The sequence below is a fragment of the Narcine bancroftii genome, chromosome 12, assembly GCF_036971445.1.
Source record: "Narcine bancroftii isolate sNarBan1 chromosome 12, sNarBan1.hap1, whole genome shotgun sequence".
Lineage (NCBI taxonomy): Eukaryota > Metazoa > Chordata > Chondrichthyes > Torpediniformes > Narcinidae > Narcine > Narcine bancroftii.
In genome coordinates, this window is record NC_091480.1 from 32,527,879 (window position 1) to 32,551,668 (window position 23,790).

The 23,790-nt window shown below is 42.9% G+C and overlaps 1 protein-coding gene across 14 annotated transcripts in view; it reads left to right on the top strand.

Moving 5' to 3' along the window:
- The window catches only part of LOC138747396 (inactive rhomboid protein 1-like), a 297,832-nt gene that overhangs the window by 259,841 nt on the left and 14,201 nt on the right, over positions 1-23,790 (top strand). For all 14 annotated transcript variants that reach the window (XM_069906559.1, XM_069906556.1, XM_069906554.1 and 11 more), the window contains 11 exons: positions 3,976-4,098; positions 7,788-7,948; positions 10,113-10,364; positions 11,942-12,053; positions 12,434-12,508; positions 14,044-14,205; positions 15,449-15,549; positions 16,764-16,827; positions 20,240-20,334; positions 21,022-21,097; positions 23,534-23,634. In XM_069906559.1, the coding sequence (XP_069762660.1) occupies positions 3,976-4,098; positions 7,788-7,948; positions 10,113-10,364; positions 11,942-12,053; positions 12,434-12,508; positions 14,044-14,205; positions 15,449-15,549; positions 16,764-16,827; positions 20,240-20,334; positions 21,022-21,097; positions 23,534-23,634 (1,322 nt within the window). The remainder of the gene's footprint in view (positions 1-3,975; positions 4,099-7,787; positions 7,949-10,112; positions 10,365-11,941; positions 12,054-12,433; positions 12,509-14,043; positions 14,206-15,448; positions 15,550-16,763; positions 16,828-20,239; positions 20,335-21,021; positions 21,098-23,533; positions 23,635-23,790) is intronic.

The window sequence follows — 23,790 nt, forward strand, 5'->3', positions numbered from 1 at the left end:
ACATGAGGGGGAGCTTCACACAGTGAGGGTTGGGAGTGTGAAACGAGCTGCCCGATGAGGTGATGAACGTGGGTAGGCACATAGAGTATGAAGGGCTGCGGTCCAGGTGCAGGTTAATGGGACGTGGCAGAATAAAAGACTAGACGGGCCAAAAGGCCTCCAGTGTTCCATAGGAATAACAACTTGTTTAATCAATTAAATTGTCCCCGCAAACAATAGTTCTCAAATGTGCCAGTTGATTTGTAAATACATGTAATTTAAAAGTACATCTCAAGCACATGCAGTTGAAAGAGCTTGTGAAACATTATTGTCTGAATAGTTTTTAATTTCTGAGATCTTGAGAGGGCTCGAATGAAGTTTGGTCATTATATTTGTTACTCACTTCATTAATATGTCGGCATTCTGAAGCATTAAGATGTTGATATTCCGCTTCAAAGCATTGCGAAGATATTGATAGGTTAAATAAATGGACAAATCTGTGGCATATGTATTTCAAGCAAATAAGTCATTTAAACCAAAGAAAGGACAGGACAAAGTTAGAAACACTGGAGGCTCAGGGGAGAATTGGGACTCCTCGTCACAGTCAGGCACAAAAGAATAACCGCCAGCACATTGGCCTTTTATTTCTATTAAGGGTCAGAGAGGTACCGAGAGGTGTTTTGCACCACACCTTGAGACCCTCGAGGGAGAGCAAGGCAGGATTACCAGAACGATGACAGGACTCCAAGTATGAGGAGAGATGTCAGCAACCACTGAGTTTCCTGCAATCTGGTAGACTAAGGGGTGATTTGATCGTCGTCAGGTTACTGCGAAGAATCCTGACGAGGATGGGGAGAAGTTATTATTTGCAGGTTTGGGATCAGTGTCTGAAAGTTAGAGCCATACCTTTTCAGAGTGAAACTTGGGAAAACTTTATGGGCAGAAGGTGGTGAAAGTTAAAAGCACAATGTCAATTAGTACTGATCAGTTATTTTAGATCTGTCATTTTCAATTTTTTGTGGGTTATGGAGAAAAGGTTTGTGTGCGAAATGGGTCACAGGTCATCCAGGAATGTGAATGGTAAAACAGGATCAAGTTACAGAGTAGCCTGTTGCTGTTCATGTATACTGCAGGCAAACCTCTATCCTCTCATTTCTCTATCTATCCAATTAGTTCCTGTATCCTAACCCTACCTTGTATCTATTGTCTGGAAATATGGAGAGCTAATGCATATCATGAGAAGCATGATTCCATCTAGAACAATACAGCTTGCTTGATTGGTATCACGTATCAACCTAAATGATGACTCCCTTTGCCACTGAGTGCCACGACATTGCTGCTACTTGCCAAGACTACTTTTGGGTGTACCACCCAAGCCTATGACAGTTCCACCAAGAAAGACGAGGGTAACAAGTGCATGGGAACAAGTGCAAGTTGCTCTCCATCCTGACTTGGTGAAAAAGAAATGACCATGACTTCATATTATGAAGGCATGCTGCATGGAAAGACCATTTGGCCTAGCTTGCCCACACCGACCAAAATATTCCACCCACACTGGTCGCACTTGCCTGTATTTGGCCCATGTCTCTCTCCCTTAACCTGTCCTGTTCAAGAATCCATCCAAATATTTCTTAAACATTGCAATAGTACTAGCCTCACCCACCATGTCTGGCAGCCCATTCCGTCCAATCGCCACCCTCTGGCGGCCTTTGGTTGCCGATTTCCCCTGCTCTTGGCAGAAGACTCCGCACATTCATATGATCCATTCCTGTCATGGTTTTAAGTAGCTCCATGAGATCGGTCCTCATCCTCCGACATTACGAGGAATAAAGCCCTAACCTGCTTAACCTTTGAGTAGGTCAGGCCCCCAAGTCCCGGTAACATCGTAGTAAACCTTCAGTCCAATTGAACAGCACAGATACACGGAGATGACAGTTGGGCTACCTCTCCCTTGTTACAGTTGAGGGGCATAACACATGTATGGGTGAGGATATGGTCACGTGTTCCTGAATCACCACTCTTCTTTACACGGACTTCTCTCCTACACTTCCTCAGTCTTGAAAGAGTTTCAGCTCAAAACATTGACCTTTTTCTCCCACTGAAACTTTTTGACCCACCAAGTTCTGGCAGCAGATTGGGTTTGCTCCAGATCAGATGGCGTACAGGAATAATCCTGGAACAGGGCATCCAGCAGCATTGTGAAAGCATATTCAGCAGAAGTAATTCAATGCTTCCAAGAAAGATACCTCATCACCACCTTCTCGAGAGTAACTGTATATGGGGAATCAATTATAGCTTTTTAGTGACAGGACAGTTGAAGAAAAAAAAAACATTTTTCACCCTATATGTGTGACTGACATTGCAGTGTTATCAGATGCCACAGATTTAAAGGCAACAGAAGAGATTGCAACTAGTTTTTGAGCTGGTAGGACACCATGCAGCTGATAACTCCTGAGCTATTGGCCATTTTTGTTTCTCCTTTAATTTGGAGGCCATTCCATTCTTTAGTTAAAATATGGTAGAGAATCCTTTTGATGCAGCAAGCACATTTTAAATGCAATTTATTGTTTTAGCAAATAAACTGGTGCTAAATTCTTTTGAGCTGGGTTAAATAAGATTAAAAAGGGAAGCAAAAAGAAAAAGAATGCTGGGGGAATTTAGCAGCCCTTTGCCTTCACGGATGCAGCTGGGCCCACTGAGTTCCTTCAGCAATTTTTGCTCCAGTCTTCTACAATGTTTTCATCAGGCATCAACACCCGGGCCAGTAAACATTCGAGCCCTATGCACAGACTAAAATGCATGATATTAACTGGCATGTTCGCACCTTGTTATTGCTGCCTTGCAATTAAACCCAGTTTGCAGAGTAAAGAGATGTTTTTGTTTAACATCCTATGATTCTAATTCACCTGAAATGTGAACACCTGTGAGGTCAAGGAACACTGGTGCCCTCCTTTGATACCCAAACAAGTCTGTTCTTGATATGCTTGCTTGCTAATGTCTAATGTATTAAGTAAATACAAGGCAAGCTCCATATGCATGTGCTCAGAAACTAGATCATGTTCGTTTGTGCGCTGTGTGATCCAATTGGGGACTTGCGTCAGTTGTGCAAACTCTGTGCCCCAGCATTTGTTCTGGGGTCCTCTGTGAGTTTTGTTCCGGGGGTCCCCTGTGAGTTTTGCAAGAATGTGCACTGTCCAGGCTTTCATTGTCTGTAAGACATGCCACTGCTTGACAAGAAGAAACCTACCTCAACCGAACCCAGGCTGGCACTAATATCCCAGCTTGGGGTGGTCAAGGGAAGTGTTAAACTAGCTGTCCTTCAAGACATGCTCGTAACTTCAAGACCCTGTCACAGCTCTATCCACATCCATTGATCGTAATCTCAAATTTGTCCCATCCCCACCCTTCCTACAGATCACACCAGCCAAAGTCATTCCCAAACTCCACTGATCCTCTTACTGGGCCACATCTCTCCTCCCTTCTTCCCCAGCTCTAACATACTGAACAAAACCTCCCATATCTGGTTCGATCTTAAGGAAAGGCTTTGAGTGTGACCAGCCAGTCCTGGAGCACGTCACAAACTTTGTGTCCTCTGAATTTCCAGCAGAACGTCTCCAAACAATACAAAAGGAGAAAATGCCAGAGTGATGAAGCAGTGGAAAGAGAAACTGTTAAAGGTTCAGGCCAAAGAAAATACTGAAAACTCAACTTTAAACATTCAACTCCACCCCCCCCCCCGCCCCCACAACCCACCCCACCTCCAAACAAAACATTTGACCCATCGCCAACTGTTCAACTCACATTCCTTTTTGGAGCTCTGATCAGTTTCTTGGTGGTGGTCTTAAAAATGGATTGATTGATTGCGCTTGCCAATAAGGGTCAGACTTGATTTGGACATGTTCTGGTAAGTGCTGGGAAATTTCGGTGTCACTGCTGCAGTGTCCCTCAGTTGTAAGTTGTTTGAACTGAAACTCAGGAGTTTCCTATCTCGTACAGGGGCGCTCTCTCAGGGAAAGTACAAACCGACGGGCTCAGAGGCGCAGCTTTACTCCGGCGAGTTTTGCAGAAGAGGAGACTGTGGATTTCCCGGATGAGTTGGATACCTCATTTTTCGCAAGGGTGAGGTTCCTTAAGAGAGACCATTTGATATAATAATTTGCAGCACATTTTGTCATTATTTGGTGCTGGCTTCAATCTTTGTTGCTGGAGGCATTTGCTGCGTGCAGCTGTTTTCATCAACTTCGAAGAATACTCAGTGTGAATTAAGTAAGAAAACTAAACAGCAAGGGCAAATCAGTGCTGACTGATGGAACTACAGAGTAAATTAAAAGCAGGTGGAACTGGAATCGAGTCCCACTGAGTAAACCTCCCACATTTAATTTTTGTGAATTTATATGACATGTCATTTTAAACAAAACATTTACTAGTGGGAAATGGGCTATTTCAAGTGAAAATCTTTAATCTTCTTCTTAAAATTTAGAACCGTTGCCCGAAATGCACTGATACAGATCCATTGATTTGTATTTGAAACAGAAAAAAAGTTACCAGGGAAATAGGGAGGGAAGGAATGAGACTAACTGAATTGCTTGTTAAATAATCTCACCCTGATTCACTGCCTTGTATAAAATTCTGTCTAAAAACTGGAGCATTCTCCTGTTTGAAATAGAAGTCCATAAAGTAAAAGAAGTCTTTTATCATCTTTCAGAAGGGGATCCATTGACGGATGCTCATTTGATTGTTATGAATTTTTAAATTTGAAGACCACAGAGGTGGTAGATGTGGTATTGCCATTTTTTTTTTTTGAAGGACCGAGTCAGCATTCAGGCAAGGACTGATCGCAGCAAATAGTATTTGTGACACAGAAGTGCTAGATTACGACTATCTCCAACAAAGGAAAAATCTAACCACCTATGTTTGATATTCAATGGCATTACCATTTCTTAAAAAAATACGTACCTGTACTGCAGTTATGCACTCAGGCTCCCCTTGAAAACACTTTCTCCCTCCAGCCTTTAACACAGATGCCCATCTTTATTTTTGCTCCTACTCTCGGGGAAGGACTTGGGGCCCAAAACGTCAGTAACATACCTTCACCTCCTTTGGATGTTACGAGACCAGCTGAGTTCCTCCAGCAACTCTTGTGTTTTAACTGCAGTTTCATCGTCTGCAAAATGTTGTGTTTCACTCCCAAACTTTCATCCTCTACGACTAAGCGGGACAAAAATCTGCAGGTGTAGAGGAACACCATCACCTGTAGGGTCTCCACCTAATTGTGCACCACCTTGACTTGGAAGTAAGAAACTCAACTTCCCTTGTTACTGGCCTGAAATTCTGGAATTCCTTGGCCGGCAGCACTGTGAGAGAGAACATCTTCTCCAAAGTTACTGTGGCAATTTAACAAAAAAGTAACCCACCGCCATCGTCTCCACGTCAATTAGGGAGGAACAATGAATTTGACCTTGTCTGCACTGTGCAGAAGTGAAATATCATTGCACGTTAAAGGTGGGTTATTTCCTTTTTACATGTGTGTAATGTTTTGTTGCTTAGCATGTCCTGAAGTGCTTCGGGAGCCATCAGCTCTGCTGCATGCCTTCATCAATCGGCAAGGAAGTATGCAAGGAAATCTGCAGATGTGAGGCATTCATGAGTATTGATGCCCAGATAAAAAGATGGGGGGGGGGGTGTGAGAAGGGGAGGAACACAGACTGATAGGTAAGATGTAATAGGTGGCTGCAGGTGAAGCGGTCGAAGGGAAAGAAGCTGAGAGGTGATGGGGGAATGAGGGCTAAGAATGGTGGTTTTCCTCTGATATGAGAAGGAAGGAGAGGAGATAGAGGAATGGAGACAAGGATGAGGGAAATGGCGAGACTGAGGGAGGAGGTTAACAGGAACGGGATAGGTCGAGGGTGATGCAGCTGGTTGGAGATTGCTGAGACACAATTCGAGGTATTGCATCAAAGAGTTCTCAGTTCTCAGCCTCTTCTGTCCTTGCGCATGTATCTACCTATTCCCTCTTGTCTGTACTCTTCCCCATCCCCACCTATTTGTTCAGGTGCCTGCCTGATTTTTGGCACTTCTGAAGGGCTCAGGCCCAAAGCGTCCGCTGCCATTTAATTTCTGCATGAACTGCTGAATTTGTCCAGCACTTTTGGGCACAGCCACCATATGGCCCATTGTGGCCGTTAAATAACGATCCTTGGAGATAAACAATGCAAGAAGCGTTCAGCAAAACCACAGTCCCCTGTTAGAAAAGCCCACCAGAGTTGATATAAAGATGCTCTGTCAGTGTCTCCTTGACCGTGGTGCTTGTGAACAAGATCCCAGCATTAAATGCCTTGGGCTTTGAGCAACCCAAGTGGAATATGAGGTGCTATTCTTCTCATTTGTATGTGGTTTCCCTCATCCTATTCCAGTGAGGACAAATGCCAACTAAAAGAACAGCCGCTCTTGGGGAGCCTACAGCCCAATGGTATGAATATTGTGTCCAATTTTATGTGACAACTGCCCCTGTGTTCCTTTCCCAATCCTCCAATCCCTCTCCCACTGTTGCCTTTTCTGTCCCTCTCCCACATGATTGCATCTGCCCATTACCTATTTATCTATTTTTCTTGGGTTTCTCCTCCCTTTCCTATCCCTTCCCCTACCTGGTTTCACCCATCACCTACGAGAGCTCTCTTCCCTCTGCACAGTCCAAATGCTGGGTCTCAACTTGAAATGTTGACCATTTCTTTGCCTTCACAGATGTCTCTTTCTGCCTTAAGTTCTGCCAACGGTTTATCTTTTGCTCCATATTTCATAATCTCTCGTTTCTTGTCTCCGTAAAGTGGCAAATCTCCATTTTAAGAAATCATTTTGCTTTGAGTTATCAACTGAACCAGTTTTCTTACAGAAAGATGAGCTCTTTGGACCAGAACCAAGCCAGTAATCACTGGTGTTTTGTGGCTTCTAGCAGGAAAGAATTGCATAGTGCTCACGTGTTACCATAGAAATGATGAATGTCAACGTATCCCGGATTTTTCCCACTGTTGTTGCCCCAAGGTAGTCACCATGGATTCGACTTGTTAAGACGGATAGATGGTTTACAGTCAAGAACACTACTGATTGGTTCTGTACAATAGTATGATTTAAGGTGAATTCCATCGCACGAATGTAATGAGGTCACTATTTGATGTATAGTAATGGGAGGCATTGAATGAAAAGCAACAAATGTAATCCTGTGTTAACCTGAGGACACTCCCAATAATGCACTGATTTTTCTGCAGACCCTTCATAGTTATTATTAATAGCAAATGTGGAAAATTGACCAAAAAGCTGTACTATATTAATAAAAGTTTTTAGTTGGGTACAGGGTACAGATGGCTAATTCCCCAGTTCAAGATGGCTTTTTTCCAGAACGTCTTGCGCTTTCCCTTTCAGTTTCTCAGAATAGTTAGTTCAGCCTCGGCTGTTTGAGAGCTGATTTAGCGGATGGAAATGGGTCCACTGGGCTTAGCCAGGGTTTGTTTTGAAGTGTCTCCATCTGGTGGGCATTGTGCAAGAATGAGCAATGCTATGGTCGTTGGAACTGAGTGAATATCTAAAACTCCTATTTATCATGGTCTACGTAACATGAGGGCTTTAACATCATGTGATGCACTTTGGATGTTTTGCTGTCATTGCGTGGAATTTGATGTGAAATCACCTGGCGATGTGGAGAGCCTCGATCAATATAGATGGTTTCGAGATACATCTTAATGTGACGATTATGATGTGCTAATCATAGAATTTGCTGAGATTTTCTCTTTGAATTTGTTATTTCTTTTGGCCAGGAAGGAGTCCTACATGAAGAGCTGTCCACGTATCCCGATGAGGTATTTGAGCCCGCAGAAACTGTTACTGCAAAGGAAACCGAAGGCAATTCCCTGGATCAGTCTGATCTGACCGGCAGTGCCTTGGACAAAAGTGAACTTGAGAAAAGTCACCTAATGCTGTAAGTTGTTTTAGCTTTTCTGTCAGCTTTGTGGAATAGAAAATTCTGACTAATGAGTAGCTGTGAAGATTAACTCCAAATGTAAAAGGTAAAAAGCCGATCAGAAAAATATATTTTCTTCCATTTTCTTATAGTTGCATCATACATTTCGATAATTTCTCATTAAAATGATATAAAAATATACAATTTGGATTTGGATGGAGAGACAATGGCTAACTGTTGTCTGTCCCAATGTATACCATTTCATATTCAATAGATTTAGTAGAGTATTGTGTTTATTCCTTCCAAAAATATGAGAGGAAAGTTTTCAGGGGAAAAATGTTGGTTGAATTAAATTTCATTCTCACTCTGCTCCCCCGCCCCTCACCTCTCCATTAAATTAAATCATGAGTGGCTAAAGAAATTAAACCTTTATTTGAAGTTTAGAAGACTGAGGGGAGATCTTATTGAAACGCGCAGGATCTTTAGGCGCAGGACGAGGGAGATGTCTATATGTTTCCACTAATGAAAGAATCTTGCCGGAGACCATAAGACGCAAGTACAGAAATCCCACTCAGCCCCACTGCCCGGCCTTCTCCCTGTAGCGTTTGATGGTCTGGCCAATCAATAGCCTTAAATCACCCAATGATCACAACTGCCTGTGGCAACAAATTCCACAGAATCACCATCCTCCGGCTAAAGCAGCAGAGATTCCCCAATGAGGTGATGCATTTAGTTGGAGAGGTTTTCATTTAAAACTAAGAGAGATGGGAATTTTTTTTAATCACAGAGGGTGGTGAATCACTGGAATTCTCAACGAGAAGGTCGGCAAAGCCAGATCAATAGGACAATTAAAGGAATTGATGTCCTGTGCTGGTGGAACAGGTAGAGTTGAACTACTTTCTGAATACTAAAGAGGTTCAACTCTATGCATTAGACTCTTGGCGTTTGCAGGTTTGACGACTGACCACTGTCCCCCATTCCAATGTGCTCGTATAGGGGTCAGCACCTTTGAGATGCCAGCCATTTTCTCTTCAAGATGGGCATCTCTTTAATCAGGTGGTATTTGGTCAGGGAAACTAATTTGAAGAATTGGAAAGGCAATCTGCCAATCAGTATGGGAAAACCCCCATTCACGCTGCTCACAGTGTTCCACTGCCACTACCACCTCAGTTCTCTTCCTGTACTAAATATATGCCCAGGCCTACTTGTACAAAGACAGAAATGTTAGGCCAATCCATGACGAGAAACTTTCCAATCCAATGGATGTGATGGAGGACAGGTTAACAAATTTAACAGATGCATTATTTTCAGGAGAGCGGTTCCAAATTTTCGATTAGAATGTTAAATCCCTCTTCATTTATGGTAATTTTTAAAATCCATTCAATACAGTTTGCTTTAAATATGCCTCTGAAGTATAAATCTTACATTTCACCTCCTGCTTGTGGGGGAAAAAAAAAGACCCAAGTTGATTAAATGTGAAAGTTGCACTTTGAAACATGCTAAACGCGTGCCTGGGTTGGCAAATGCTTGCATTTGTGTAGGGTGCATGTTTTTGCATATGAATTAGCGGCAGAGTAGACTGTCCTGTTCCTCAATACACAAACCCGCTGGAGGACCACTGCAGGCCCGCTGGAGGACTGCCAGAGGGACACCACAGGTCATGCCACATTTGTAGGAGGTAAAGTGTAACCAACGTTTGAGTCCTGGGCTCTTCATCAGATACAGGGTTATATGTGACGAAGGGGCCCGGGCCCTTAGTTACCCTTTATCTCCTGCAGATGCTGTGTGACCTGCTGAGTTTCTCCAACAGGTTTATGTGTCGCCCTCTATCCCGTCATCTACAGGCTTTCTTGTTTAACTCAAACCTGCACCACCATTTAATAAAGTCATGGCAAACTGATTGTGAGCTCAACTACAAGTGGTAACTTTTCACAGTCTTATCGAGAATCTACCTACTTCTGCCTTTAAAATATTTTTAAGGCTCCACTTCTATTGCCCAGGGAGTGGAAGAATTCCAAAAATTGTCAATTCTGAGAGAGAAAGATTTCCTTCATCTGGTCTTAAATGGCTGATCCCCTTGGAGTGATCCTTAGTTGCAGCTTCTCCTAGAACTAGGTGTGTTACTTAGGCAAACACTTATGGTAACCCAGACAAAGTAATCATTACGGATGATTGTTTTCAGCCCATCGGAGCGAGGTTGGCGGAAGCAAAAAGAAGGTGCACCTCCTCAGCCCAAGGTCCGCTTAAGGCAGGAGGTGGTGAGCGTGAGTGGACAGAGGAGGGGTCAGCGTATTGCAATACCAGTCAAAAAACTGCTTGCCAAGGAAAAGCGACCCTACGGACTGGGGATGGTGGGAAAGCTCACAAATCGGACATACCGCAAGCGAATAGACAGCTATGTGAAGAAACAAATAGATAACATGGATGATCATCGGTAAGGAGAGTTTGACTTGGGTTCGTAAATGATTTTGATGTTATGAGTTTGCTTTATTATAACTGCTTTTAAATACAGGTATGCCTCGCTTTATGATAATACAGCGTTCCTATGAAACCTTTCATAAGCCAAAATGGCGTAAAGCGAAGACCCATTCACTACTATTGAAGGCTATTTTCGAAAAAGTGAAAAATCCATTGAAATTTACTTTGGATAGCAAACACAGGTTTCTCAATAAAAGCGAACTTGTGTAAAGTATTCGTAAAGCGGGGTATACCTGCAATAGAATATTACCTCATCTGATAGCCTGTTATTGTGTTTTAAGGGAGTATTCCTGGGCAACATTCCTTTTTCTACGCTCCCACATTCATTACTTGTTGCTTTGTGGAAAAGTAGAGTTTAAAATACGCAAATGGGATCTCTGGCCCAATGTCCCCAATGAATATTTGCCTGCATTCAGCACACATTTCTCCAAAACTTTCCCAGCCATCTATTTGTCTGAACATCTGCTAAGTGTTACAATTGTGCCCACTTTCACCACTTCCTCTATCATAGCTTGTTCCATTTACCCACCGCCCTCTGTGTGAAAAATGTGCTCCTCTGATTCCTTTTAAATCTTTCCTCTCACCTTCCATCTATGCCTTCTCATTTTAGATTTCCCCACCCTGGGGCAAACGAACACTTACTTCCCTGTGCCCCTCATGATTTTAAAATCAACCCTCAGCCTCCTATTCTTCAAGGAAAAAAAGTTCTGGCATATCTGTTCTCTTTCTAATTAATCCTCCCCTGTCCCGGTAATGTTCTTGCAAATCTTTTTGATGCCCTTTCAAGCTTAATGATATTTTTCTTCCAGCTGAAAGACTGGAACTGCGCAGAAGAATCAGAACTTATTGCCACGAAATTTGTTGTTTTGCTGCAGCGTTAGAATGCAAATATTACTATAAATTACACTTGAAGAAAAAATAGTGTGAGAAAATAGGATAAAGTGAGGTCTTTGGTTCATTGCCCATTCAGAAATCTGATGGTTGAGGGGAAGACAGTGTCCTGGCACCACTCGGTACAGATATGGATAAGTAAAGGGTGTTTCATCTTTCTACTCTTATTCCCTCTGATGGCAGCTTTCTCTTGTTTTCATATTTCTTCCCTTGTCCTTCAGAATCGGTTGTCCCTGCACAGGATTTCCCAGCCAACATGACGGAATCTACAATTTATAGTGCCTTCCACTCAGTTCTATTTTATTATTCATCAACATTTTATCATAATAGCTCAGCTCCCATGCTAAAGTGTTTTAAGTCACCAAGAATGATACCTTCCTATTGAATCACCAATCTCTCAGTTGGTATGGTGATTTCAACACGGTCAGACGGGTAGCATAAGCAAGCAATTGGAATGAGCCCCTGCCACTCAACTCTCAAGATCCACCACGTTTCCCGATAGTCCCCCATGTTTGCCCGCATCCTTGCCTTGTTTTAATTTGATGCGAGCTAAATTGCACTTGAGCTGCACTGTTAGATGTTTAAACAGCTGCTTCGCACCAATGTGTCCATTCACTAACTGTGGGTTTCTTTTCCTCTCAGGCCATTTTTCACATACTGGATTACATTTGTGCATACTCTGATCACTAGCCTTTCGGTCTGCATCTATGGAATTGCTCCAATAGGATTTTCTCAACATGAAACTGTAGATTCAGTGAGTATTTGATCAACAGCAAAAGAATCTTGTTCTCAGTTCAATAATTTAAATTGTGGTCACAATCCACGCCAAAGCAGCCCACCTCTCACTGAAACCTTCACCTCAGGCTTTGGTACGAGGTGAAAATGAACTGCATTTTCCTGGTGCCTTTGGTATTCTCTGATACTGAAGAATCAGCACATCTTGGCTCATTCTGGTGGGTCCTTCTTACTGGTAGACCCTGCGCTCTCTCCTGACCCACTCTGGAGCAGACCTACCTCTGACAATATTCAGTTGTATTTTATTACTGTTGGTTCTGTTTTTACTTTACATTAGACTGGCTTTGCTTCATGTTTTTTTTACTGTGAAAATCAAAATTTTCTTTTTGCTTTCTCCAGATTTTAAGAAATAAAGGTGTCTATGAAAATGTTAAATTTGTGCAGCAAGAAAATTTCTGGATTGGACCAAACTCTGTGAGTGAGTTTGAATTCTGCTTGGAGCTTTTTAATTTGACTTCTGTAAGGATGGATGAAATTGCACAGCATTGGTTAATAATGGGAAAAATGAGCTTGTGTTTTGCGTTGTTCAGGGTACCAACATTTTATATTATGATGTCTGTCCTTTAATTTTCCGAACTTTGATAAGAGGAAGGGAAAATGCAGCTTCTCTTAAATAAACAAGCAATCCTTCCAAGACACGTATATTAAGAATTATAACTTGCTTAAAATGCAAGAGCTTGTATTTAAACACACAGTTCTGTTATTTGAAGCAGATCTTGTACTTCATATTTTATGTAACTGAGGGGACTGCATAAGGCCTCCAATGTTCAATTGGTTTCACTGATGTTGTCAAGAAATTTGCATTTTGGCGACATTCAGACCTTGTTTTAGTGGCAAGTTGCCCTTGAAGTAACCGAGAATGACACTTTGACCTGGTCTTTGAATTAAGAGGAAGAGATTCATCTAAATGGTTCTACAAGGAAGAACCTTGAGGAACAAGAGCCCTTGCATTTCGATTGTGAGAAAGAAACATAATTTTGCATTCTATCTCTGAATGCAGAGGCCAAATTTGGTGAACAAGTGCCGGTTTAGACAGATTTGGGGGCATCTTTTCAGATAGCCTTGCTTTTAAACAGAGGTGATACCCTGCTCTCAAACCAATAAACTCCCTGTGAGGAATGAATTCTACAATGGATTAGGTTCAACCCTGGAAGATAACTCTGGACTTAGCCCATGCAAGGTCTACCCCCCCCCCCCCCCCCCCCCCGGTTATCTTCCAATTTCCACCACTATCCAGAGAAATAAAGACCCCCTCCCAATCTTTCCTCATAATTTAATAAGTTTTTGGAAAGTAATTTTATTATTCTGTGCATTAATCACTGTACACAAACACTTGTCCACTTCTGGTTTGTAAAGTAAATCACTCCGTAAATTCAAAGGAAAGGTTCCATTATTGTCACATAATACTACATTTAGAATGTAACATACATGAAATTCTTTAACTTTGTCTACTGTAAGAAGACAGAGAGTCACTGCTTTGTCCAGCGCTCCTTACAGAAATAATGTCGAGGGTTGTATACTTGTGAATTTCATGCAATGCTGTGGATTTTCTCCCAAGCATGGTGAGGCTTGATTTAAACTGCTGCTCCAAATTTCCACGCTGGTAACCCCCCCCCCGGGGAAGAAAAAAAATTGCTGGAGGAACTCAACAAAGTGAACCTACTTCAGGACTGAGAGTGGAGAGGGAGGATGGCCAGTTCAAAGAGGAGCAGTGAGACCGGGGTTGGTAGGTGAGTGGTGGACCAAGGGATGAAAGGAGACTAGCAGGCGCTGGGCAATAGCATCAGATGGGCGATAGGTGCAAGCAATCAAAAAGGAGAATAAAATCAATAGATGGGGTGAGGGAGGAAGAAGGTGGAAATGACTGCAGGAGCATTGCAACCCTTCTATCGATATTTTCCTTTATACCATACTTAAGATTAATTTGTAACATGTTATTCCTGTTACAGGAGGCTTTAATCCACCTTGGAGCAAAGTTCTCTCCCTGTATGAGGCAAGACTCACAAGTGCATGAGTTAATCACCCAGAAGAGACAAGAGGAAAATAAGTCCGCCTGCTGTGTACGAAACGACAAGTCAGGGTGCGTTCAAACCTCAGAGAAAGATTGCTCGGTAGGTAAATGTTTTCTGGAAAAGAATGTTTTATTAAAGCACAAGGTAAGAAGGGTCACTAGTGCTGTTTTGGTAGTTAATGAGGTAGTTGAGTTCTGTCTTTTTAAAAAAAAGTCCAATATAAATTCTATCAGAGAGCAACAGTGAGATGCATGAACCATAGCCCAGCAAGGACTTTGAGACTCTCCGAACAGCAGTCACCGAATAATTGAACAGTATTTCAGGGTAAAAGTTCACTCTGTTGAATATGCAACCCTTTGAAATCTGAAACTGGATGGGTGAAGCACTGGGAAAGTTAAGATGGTATCATGAAGTTTTATACAGTAAATATTGTCATCTGCAGAAGAGATTACCTTCACCTAATTCACATTTATTAGTCACGTCAGTTAATACTATGATTGACTCAATGTTTAAGTTCCAGACCAATATGTTCAGGTAAGATGTTCAATTTGCAGATTCATTATCTTATTTTCATGTTTGTCAATGGTGATGTTGCTCTAGAAGTATAATTCCCTTAGCAAGGAAAGGAGTATATGTGCAATCACTGTCCTCACATATACCCCAAACAATGGCTCATAGAGGGGATCACATGGATTGCTGTCGGGCACAAATGTCACCCAGACAGTGCACCCAAGTACTTCTATTCTTCTGGGTAATAAATGGTCAAGGTCCACAGCACAGCCAGCGATACTTTTCCTGTTCTACTCTCTTAATGGGGGAAGCAGAGAAAATAACTTTTCTAAAACTGTGGGCGTGCACATTTTTTCTCTCTCCATGTTGCTGTCTTATTTATTATCTACTTGCATAATCGTTTGTAACCTATTAAAAAGCATTTGGCCTTTTGTCTGAGTTTGCTCTAGGCTCTCTTTACCTTGTATTAGTCATTTCCACCCTGGGCCTGAGGCTTTGTGAAAGAGAGAGAGAGAGAGCATAACCTGAGAATTTCCCCACTCGCCCCCCCCCCCCCCGCCCCTGAATTGCCCCAATTCCACTACCCGGACTTGACCAGACTTGCAGCTGAGATTGGTTTCTGTGTTAGATGCATGTTGGTGGAGGGACGGCAGCTCAAAAGAAACTCTCAGCCAAGGACAGAGGATAGCACCAAGAAGGGGCTACGTGGATGAGGTTGTTTCTGAAGTCAATATGATCAAACCATAATGAAGGCAGCACTCTCCCAACAACCCTGTTAGTGCTTTGGATCGCTGCAAGCCACAGATCTAATGGAATGTATTGTTTCTTCCAGTCAACACTTGCCGTGTGGGTAAAGTGGCCGCAGCACAACCCTCCAACACTGGGTGATGGAACCCTTCGCCATCACGGTTCAGTGTGCCATCAGGATCCGAGGTAATTGGGTTGTGTTCTTAACCTCTGAAAAAATACTGCTGAATGCGGAGGCTTTCTTAATACTGAAGGAGTGTGCCACAAAGTTACAGAGGTTACATAGGGGGTTGGAAGGTGAGTGGTGGACCAAGGGATGAAAGGATCCCCACGCTGCATTGAGTTAATTTATCCTATCCAATTAACACTCAGGGCAATACAGTCGTTCTCGCTGTGACTCAGGAAAGCAAGGATAATTAGGGTTAGGGCTCCAGTCTGCTCTTTGGGTTCAATTGCTGGATATTACTGACCTGAGAATCTTGGTGGATTATGACCCAACTCCCCTGATATACTAGGCCCATCTGCATTCATGGTCCAGGCTCGTGGTTGGGTAGAAGATCAGCAGCAGAGAATGATGTCAGCTGGTCATTTGGTGGCACTGGTTTCCTTGGCAGTGACTTGCTGATTGCACTCAATGATGTCATTGCTCTAGTTTCACCCTCCTGGGGCCTCAGAACCCATCAACAACTCTATGCACTCTCCTTGGGAGAGCCTGGTTCTGCTGCTGAAGTGATAATTGACATCTAGAAGATGGCACGTTACTTCCACGTCAAATCTGAAGATCAGGAGATGCCAGAGACCCAGCATAGCTGTGACCCTGGCATGGCCAATGCCAGTCCCTGGGACTTTCCCCTGGGGAACAGCAGACCCTTGAGAAATTCCAGTCCCATCATACCTTAACCACATCTTTAAGTTGTTTTCTTTCTGAATACTGTGGTTTATTTTGTCCAATTTTAGAACATCTCAAAAATGTATTAATTCTTTTCAACTAAGCTCTATCAGTACAAGGATCTGGGGCGTGTATTGCTTTCTTGGAAAATAATCGACTTCTAAGTATGCTTCACTTTACAGGTCATATCAAGTGATGGTAAAATATCATTTAAGGATCTGAGAACTTGATATTAACTTGATGCACTAGGATCCTCGAGGATAAGCCCCTGTTTAAGCTGCCCTCAATAGCTGGAACACTACTATCTCAAAAGGAGATGCATTGTGTTACAAAATCATTAAATTGTAGTAAGGATGTTTTGTTTCTCCGAGATGGGAATGAGGCATTTATCACTTTGTGAAAGGGCTGCGTTCCTGATGCACACCAATGTAACATGGTACTGAAAATGCATTATTGGTGTTCTTACAATGTACTTTAATACATTTGCTTCCCTCCTTTCTTCTTTCTTCAGGGTTTGTGTTGAACCAGGCTCTGTTTCTCCTCATGTCTGGCCTGATGACATCACCAAATGGCCGGTAAGGCTCGTGTCCGAAGTTTCCCGTGAATGTTTATCTTCTCTCAATGTGCGGATCATTCATTGTGATCTGGTTATTCCTGGACTTCAGTTATTTCTCACTTTGACATTGTGATTCAAACACTTGTCACATGCTCAGATAAGAAATGGAAGCAAGGGCGGGCTATTTGGCTCCCCTCATGTATTCTGCCGTTCATGGTTATGGTTGATATTTTACCTTTGAGCCACTTCCCTGTATTATTCCCGTGTTCCTTTCTTCTCTTAACGTCTTTGATCTGCCTTGAATATTCTGAGCAGCTGAGTCTCTACACCTCTCTGGTGTTGAAGCTTCATGTCTATCCTCGTGTCTGTCCTGAATGTTTAATCCTTTATTGATTCTAGACAACCCATCCTTGGAAAACGTCAGATCCACATCTACCCCTTCAAATGACACTAGAATTTTGAATGCTGAATGAGTTCACCTCTCATTCTTCTAACCTCAAAAGTTTAATCTTTCTTCGTGCAGTAAAATAATTGCCCCAGGAATTAGTCTGATGAATCTTAGCATTCTTTTTATCACAGCTGCCCATCCTTGTAATAGAGAGACTCGATCTGAACACAATATGCCAAAGAAACACAACTCAAATCCTCCTCTAATTAATGTTGATTGTAGTAAGTACAAAAGATATCAAAATTAGACCCTCATTTGTGGCAAGTACTAATTGTGACACAATGCCTGCTGTGATTATGGCACAACTTAATTATGTTGAGTGAGAGGAATAAGGGTGTCTTGGGCAGTATCAAGGACCAGTGATGAGTAAATTTTAAAGCTTGTCCTTCACGCTATTCTCTTTTTTTTCCCCAGCTGCAGAGAAATCTGCCTGGTTGTCCTTGTGCACCTAACAAGATGGGCCACAAAGGTGCCAGGTGCAGTAAAAAAGGACTATTTTTCTTCATTCTCACCACCTCATAATTGAGTTGGATCTAAGACCTTAGCTGCGCACTTGCTTGTAAATGTGTTGCTTCCTTGTGATCTCTGTGGCCATTTGGGAGATTGCAGAGTGTTGGGACTTGCTTAATCTCCTTGGGGTTCCATACGGGTTTCCTTGAGGAGATCAATGATAAAAGTAGTCAAACCAGATCTTCTGATCTGAGGCCAGGCCAGACAAGCGCATGAGTGGTGTGGTGGGAGCCGGGGTGGGGGGGATTCATTGACTGTGCTATTGGCAGGGGGAAAGGGTTAGCAGTTGGGTCAGGGTCAGTCCCCTGCTTGAATACACCAACTAGAGCACACCAGCCTCCATGATACCAGTCAAGAGGGAAGGTTAATGTAAAGATGCACTGAGGATCAGGGGATTATAAGACGGGTGGATTTGTGGTTCAAGGCTGCAAGTGTGGGTTGAGCTATAGAGTGGATGTGGGGTTTACTTTAGTGCAGGGTTAAGGGTCAGTGCTGCTTTGGGTTAAAAAAAATTTGTTGTCTTTGGAATACCCAATAACAGGTGCTCCCAGTTCACTTTTATTTTTAGGCATACAACACTGTAGCAGGCCCTTTCGCCCCACAAGCCCATGCTGCACAATTACACCCATTGACCTACAATCTCGGTACGATTTTGAAGGGTGGGTGGAAACCAGAGCACCCGGAGGAAACCCATGCAGACACTGGGAGACAGTTAAACTCCTTACAGACGGCGCCGGATTCTATCCCTGGTCTCTGGCGCTGTAACGGCATTGCGCTAACCGAGTCGGTCTGTGATCCAAGTTCATCGGAGATTTTGTTAACAAAATGTTGAAGAGCAAATAATGTCATCACTGGACTCTTTGCATGAAAATACCACTACAGGATCACACAATGTGAAGTCCCAGTTCCCAAAAGGCACAATTTGACGTGGAAATGGTTGCAAACATGAGTGAATTGATTTGAACTTAGCACTGGGAGGCCAAGCATGTGCTCTCTAATTTCCAGACAATAATATCTCCTCCAGACCTATTGTGCAAAATTCATGACCCAAATCATAATTTCTCATGTCAATGCAATTTTTTCCCCTGGCATGTTCTTTGTTAAGCAATCATTTGTCTATTCTGCAGCCTGTTAGTACTTGTAAGATCCATTTATCCTGACCCATTCCAACATGGCCAGCTCCTCTTTACATTCAGTACACAAAGTAAAAAAAGTTGCTAAGGATTTGAAAATTAATTAAATGACGAAATATTACAACAGAAGGGACATGCTAGAATTCTCTATGATGCCAGTTGATGACCAGACAAGGCTGCACCATTTCTCTGACAGTTTCCTCAATCATTCTTGCCACCACATTGCATCTCCAGCAATTGCCCTGCAGAGGTTGAGCTACTTTTCAGAAGTAACGAGTTGTTCAGCTTCCGGTGACTGCACGTGAACCTTAGCAGTCGAGTGGCAGTACTTACTCAGCAACTTTTTTTTTGTCCGTGCTCCAATATCAAGCTCCGAGCCGTCATCGATTTGTCCACTGAAGCCTATGATAGTCGGCCTTGGAGTCAAACGTTGTCTTCCAACCTCTCCCCTACTATTGTCCTCCAAGAGTGAAGATTCACAGCAAGTCCCTGGAAAATTTGGATCTCACCTCAGGAGCCACCTCGAGGAGAAATTGACCACCATCATCACAACTTTTGTGTCGATCGAATTTTGCATTTTCTTTTTGCTTTAAGGAAAATTGAAATATTGCCAAATGGAAATTAAGATTACTTTAGCTGACAGGAACCACAGTAAAACCCCATATCCAGCACCTATGGGGATTGATAGATGCCAGATAAGTGAATTTTCCCGTTGCTTGAGATTGGCAAACTTTAAATTGGCCAATTTTAAACTTTCATATTTTTTACCTATTTATTTTCTGCAATTTTATGGTTGCCTGAGGCTACCAGTTGCTTGACTTCTGGATAATGAGGATAGTACTGTAATTAAGTGACAGCCTGTTTAAATAACATTTCATTATTATTGGGACTGAGACACACCCTGTAAAGTGCTCTCTCCACCTAAATTTCCATTCTAAGTGGTTGTCGATACATCAGAAATAAAAATACTCAATAATTAAGACAGTGTCTGTGGTGAGAGAGGCAAAGTTGACACTTGGCTTGATGGCAAACAGCATAGAAACAAGTCCTGCAAAGCTGACCACCCATTTTCACCAATTCTATATTATTCTTCCCACATTCTTATCGTTCATCTAAATTCTCCCAGTCGCCTACACATTAAGGGAAGATGACAGCAGCCAATAAATCCAACAAACTACATGTCTTCTGTTGAAATCAGAGGCCTGTAGGGATACCCAAACACTCACACAGAAAACATTACATTCCCAAGGAGTGACATGCTAGGACAAAGGGCTTAAGATCCTGCATAGTGGGACCACTGAGGGGTAGGTTTCTCTCTCATTGTTCTGTTTTCTTTCCAGATTTGCACTAAAAGTACTGCTGGAAACCACACCAACTTTCCACACTTGGACTGTGTGATCACAGGCCGGCCCTGCTGCATTGGCACCAAAGGGAGGTGAGTGTCAGCACAGACATGGAAGCCCAGATGTGTGAGGTCAATATCATTAACCTTTATTTTATTGCACAAAACTTAGTAAGTGATCAGATTCGGAACGGCATTGGTAACTTGCTGAAATGATTAAATGCTGTTGAGATTTTAGTGGGAAGGGTTAAATAGGATAATTAGCCTCATCACTGGAATGATTGAAGCAGAACAGAGAGTAGATGAACTGAACTCACTTTAGAATCTGGGGGGGACGATGCCGAACCTTTTTCTCTTTGGGTTGAGCAGCTTGGATAAATGCCACAGAAAGATGGATACACATGGCATCTGGAAAGCCTCTCTCTTTGTCTGGAAATCCCCTTTTATTTCTCAGATCTTTTAAAATGACAGAAACGCTTGGGGAGAATATGCCCGGATGACTCTTCAATTAGCTCCTGAAAAGATCAGCCTTTCTGTTACCACTGGTGAGGTTTCCACCAAGACCGCTTCAGCCCCCGGTTGGAGTCGTACCACTGAAGGGAGGGATTTTCTGCACCAGAAGTGGCCCTACTTACTTGACCACTACTCTTCAGGGCAAATCAGACGTTGGCGCACCTCTCGCCAAATACCAAGGCCGCCAAGTGTGAAATTACTTTGCAACTAAACGTTTTCGTGCGCTCTGCCACATGGTTACATTTCGGTTTTTCTCCTCCTTTGCAGATGTGAGATTACATCAAGGGAATATTGCGAGTTCATGAAAGGTTATTTCCATGAAGAAGCAACACTCTGTTCTCAGGTCTGAATCTTCACTTAATTCCTGCTATTGATATTTCTGTGATTCTGGCAATAGCTGCAAGCACTAAATTGAAACACAACAAGCACAGCTCTGTAAATGGACTCGACAGTGCGATGCAGATGCTCTTCTCCACTGTGAAGGATTGGTCACTAATAAACAGGCATTAGGATGTTCAACGCCAAGGTCTCACTTTGTTAGTCATAGCACAATGGTGGTGAAACGGCATTTGACCTGCTGAGTTCTTCCAGCATTGTGTTTTTCTACTTTAATCACGGCGTCTGGAGACCTTGGTGTTTTACTTCTCTCATTTTGTTAGCATTGTTTTGCTTCCCAGCAAAGCACGTCTTTGTCTGCCTATGTTCACTATACTTTGCAGTTAAGAGTGGAAGAAGAGCAGGAGAAAAATGTTCTAAAAGTGACAGGAGGTGCAGGCCCACTGTGTGCAGGAATATTTTTCTCCTCATCTATGGCAGGAATAGCCAACCTCATCAATTTCCCGGGTGGGGGGGTGGGGGGAATTAAAACTCATAAAATCAGGCAGGAGGTCCTTTGGTTCTAAATTTGTTTTCCTGCCGTTCATGCCATAGAGACCATCTATTCTCGGACGCAGAAAGGAATAAATCCTTGAAGTAAGTTTCAGTGCCCAAGGAAGGAGATGGCTGCAGCTTGTGTATGTTTTCCTGCTTCAGAGCCTTGGCTAATGACAGTACTGTTTTAATTGGATTGAATTCTGACGAGTGATAAAGGCCGTTTGAAAGGAGAATTTATAAATTTGTGGAAGACCTCCTTTAGTTTTTCTTTAACATTTAGATATACAACATAGTAACAGGCACAGCAAACCTCATTTGCTGGCACTGCCCGATGTGCAGGTGGGCAACTGGAACTGCCTCTGTTTATGTAGGTCCCTCACCAACATGGGGTTCACCTTTGTGATGTGAGATGGGGGGAAAAGCCTAAGCTTGAGCAACATCTCTCAGTGCTAAAGCTCCGATTGAAACTTCAGTCCCTCTTCAAATATTCATTAATATTTGGGAAAGCTGCATAATCCAGGTTCAAGCTGGGATGAAATGTCTGATAACCCCTGTGGTGGTGTAAATTGATGATTGCGCATGTCCTCATGTGCTCTCTTTAATTAATCTCTCAGGAGACAGAATGAAAGCAGTTTGGCTAAACCGAAATCTTAAGCTACTTTATTTAACAGACAAACAAGTACACAGAAGTCTATCTCACTTGGCTTAACTTCACTTTCAATTAAGAAAATGAAATAAAGCAATAAATCAAGCCCAGGGTCAGTGAATTTATCTTGATAGATATTTGGTCATTTTTCTTTCATTTTGACTGGATTAGTTCTTTCCCTCCCTCATCTACATCTCTTGGTTCTTCCACCCACTCAACGAAATGCTCTCCCCTTCTGAAGACAACAATCACCGTCTTAGCCCACAACTTGCATCTTAGTCGTGAGAAATGCTGGCAGGTACTGGGATTTTCCTTTGTGTAGATATGGAAAAATCAGCCGTCCTCATTGTTTATTGAGCAATATGGCAGCCTAGTGATTTGGAAAAAAAATTGGAGCAATTTTATTGTTTTTCCCCTGTCCTTATTCATTATTCTGGAGAAGGTTTTGTTCTGCACTTACAGCTTCTTTACTAATGCGTGTCCTCCCACCATCTTTGTTACTGAAAGCCTCCTGATCTATTTAATCAGCTTCCTGGCAGTCAGTTAATGGGGGCGTTTGCACTTCAACTGCGGTCCTCATGTAGAGCAGAGCCTTGGGAATCCAGTCGGACTGATCCTATGCATGTGGCCAATCCACAGGCAACGTACCAAAATGGGATCAAACTGTAGAATTTTAATCTCCATGTAAATCATAATGTATGCGGCATTTGCCTGCCATAGCAGCCCCTCATTTTCAGTGGCAAAATCTTCAACCATTTAGTTAGGAAATTGGGGTATCAGGCCCCCCCACCCCGGTTTGGTGCCACTACAAACCCCCATCCGGAACCACCATGTCCCCCCTACCCAGCGCCACTACCCCTCCAGTCCAGTGCTGCCACCCCAGCCCCAATGTCACCACTAGCCCCTGCCACCAGCCCTCCCCACCCCAAGTCCAGTACTGCCACCACCCCCTACTAGTTCAGTGTCGTCACCACCCCAAGAATTCTATGCCTGGGCTCGTTGAGGTATCAAGAGAGGAATGACAGATAAACTCTGTGAAGGGCTGAAATGGAAGGACAAAAGGGGCAAAAGTGATAAGACTCTGAACAGCATCTCATAGCACAGCACGGAAGTGAGCCCTTCAGCCACCATATTCAAGCCAACATTTCTGCACTAATTCCATTTGTCCATGCTACATACTTCGATACCTTTGCCTGTTGACCAGTGTAAATTCTGCTTTGCTTTGCCAGAGCTGAGAGTGCTGTGACTTTCTTTTTACAGGTCCACTGTATGGATGATGTGTGTGGACTTCTACCATTCCTCAACCCTGAAGTGCCTGATCAGTTCTACAGACTCTGGCTTTCGCTCTTTCTGCATGCAGGGTAGGCACACTCTGTGTGATGCAGTGAGCTCCAGGCTACTGCCTCTTCACTCTTCCCTCTAGTTTGGAAAGTGCTGCAAAATAATTGTTGAAATGCTGCTATCTAAGACTGGACGTGGGGGCAATCACAGCCATTGTGTGGGTGTTGGTGCTAGGC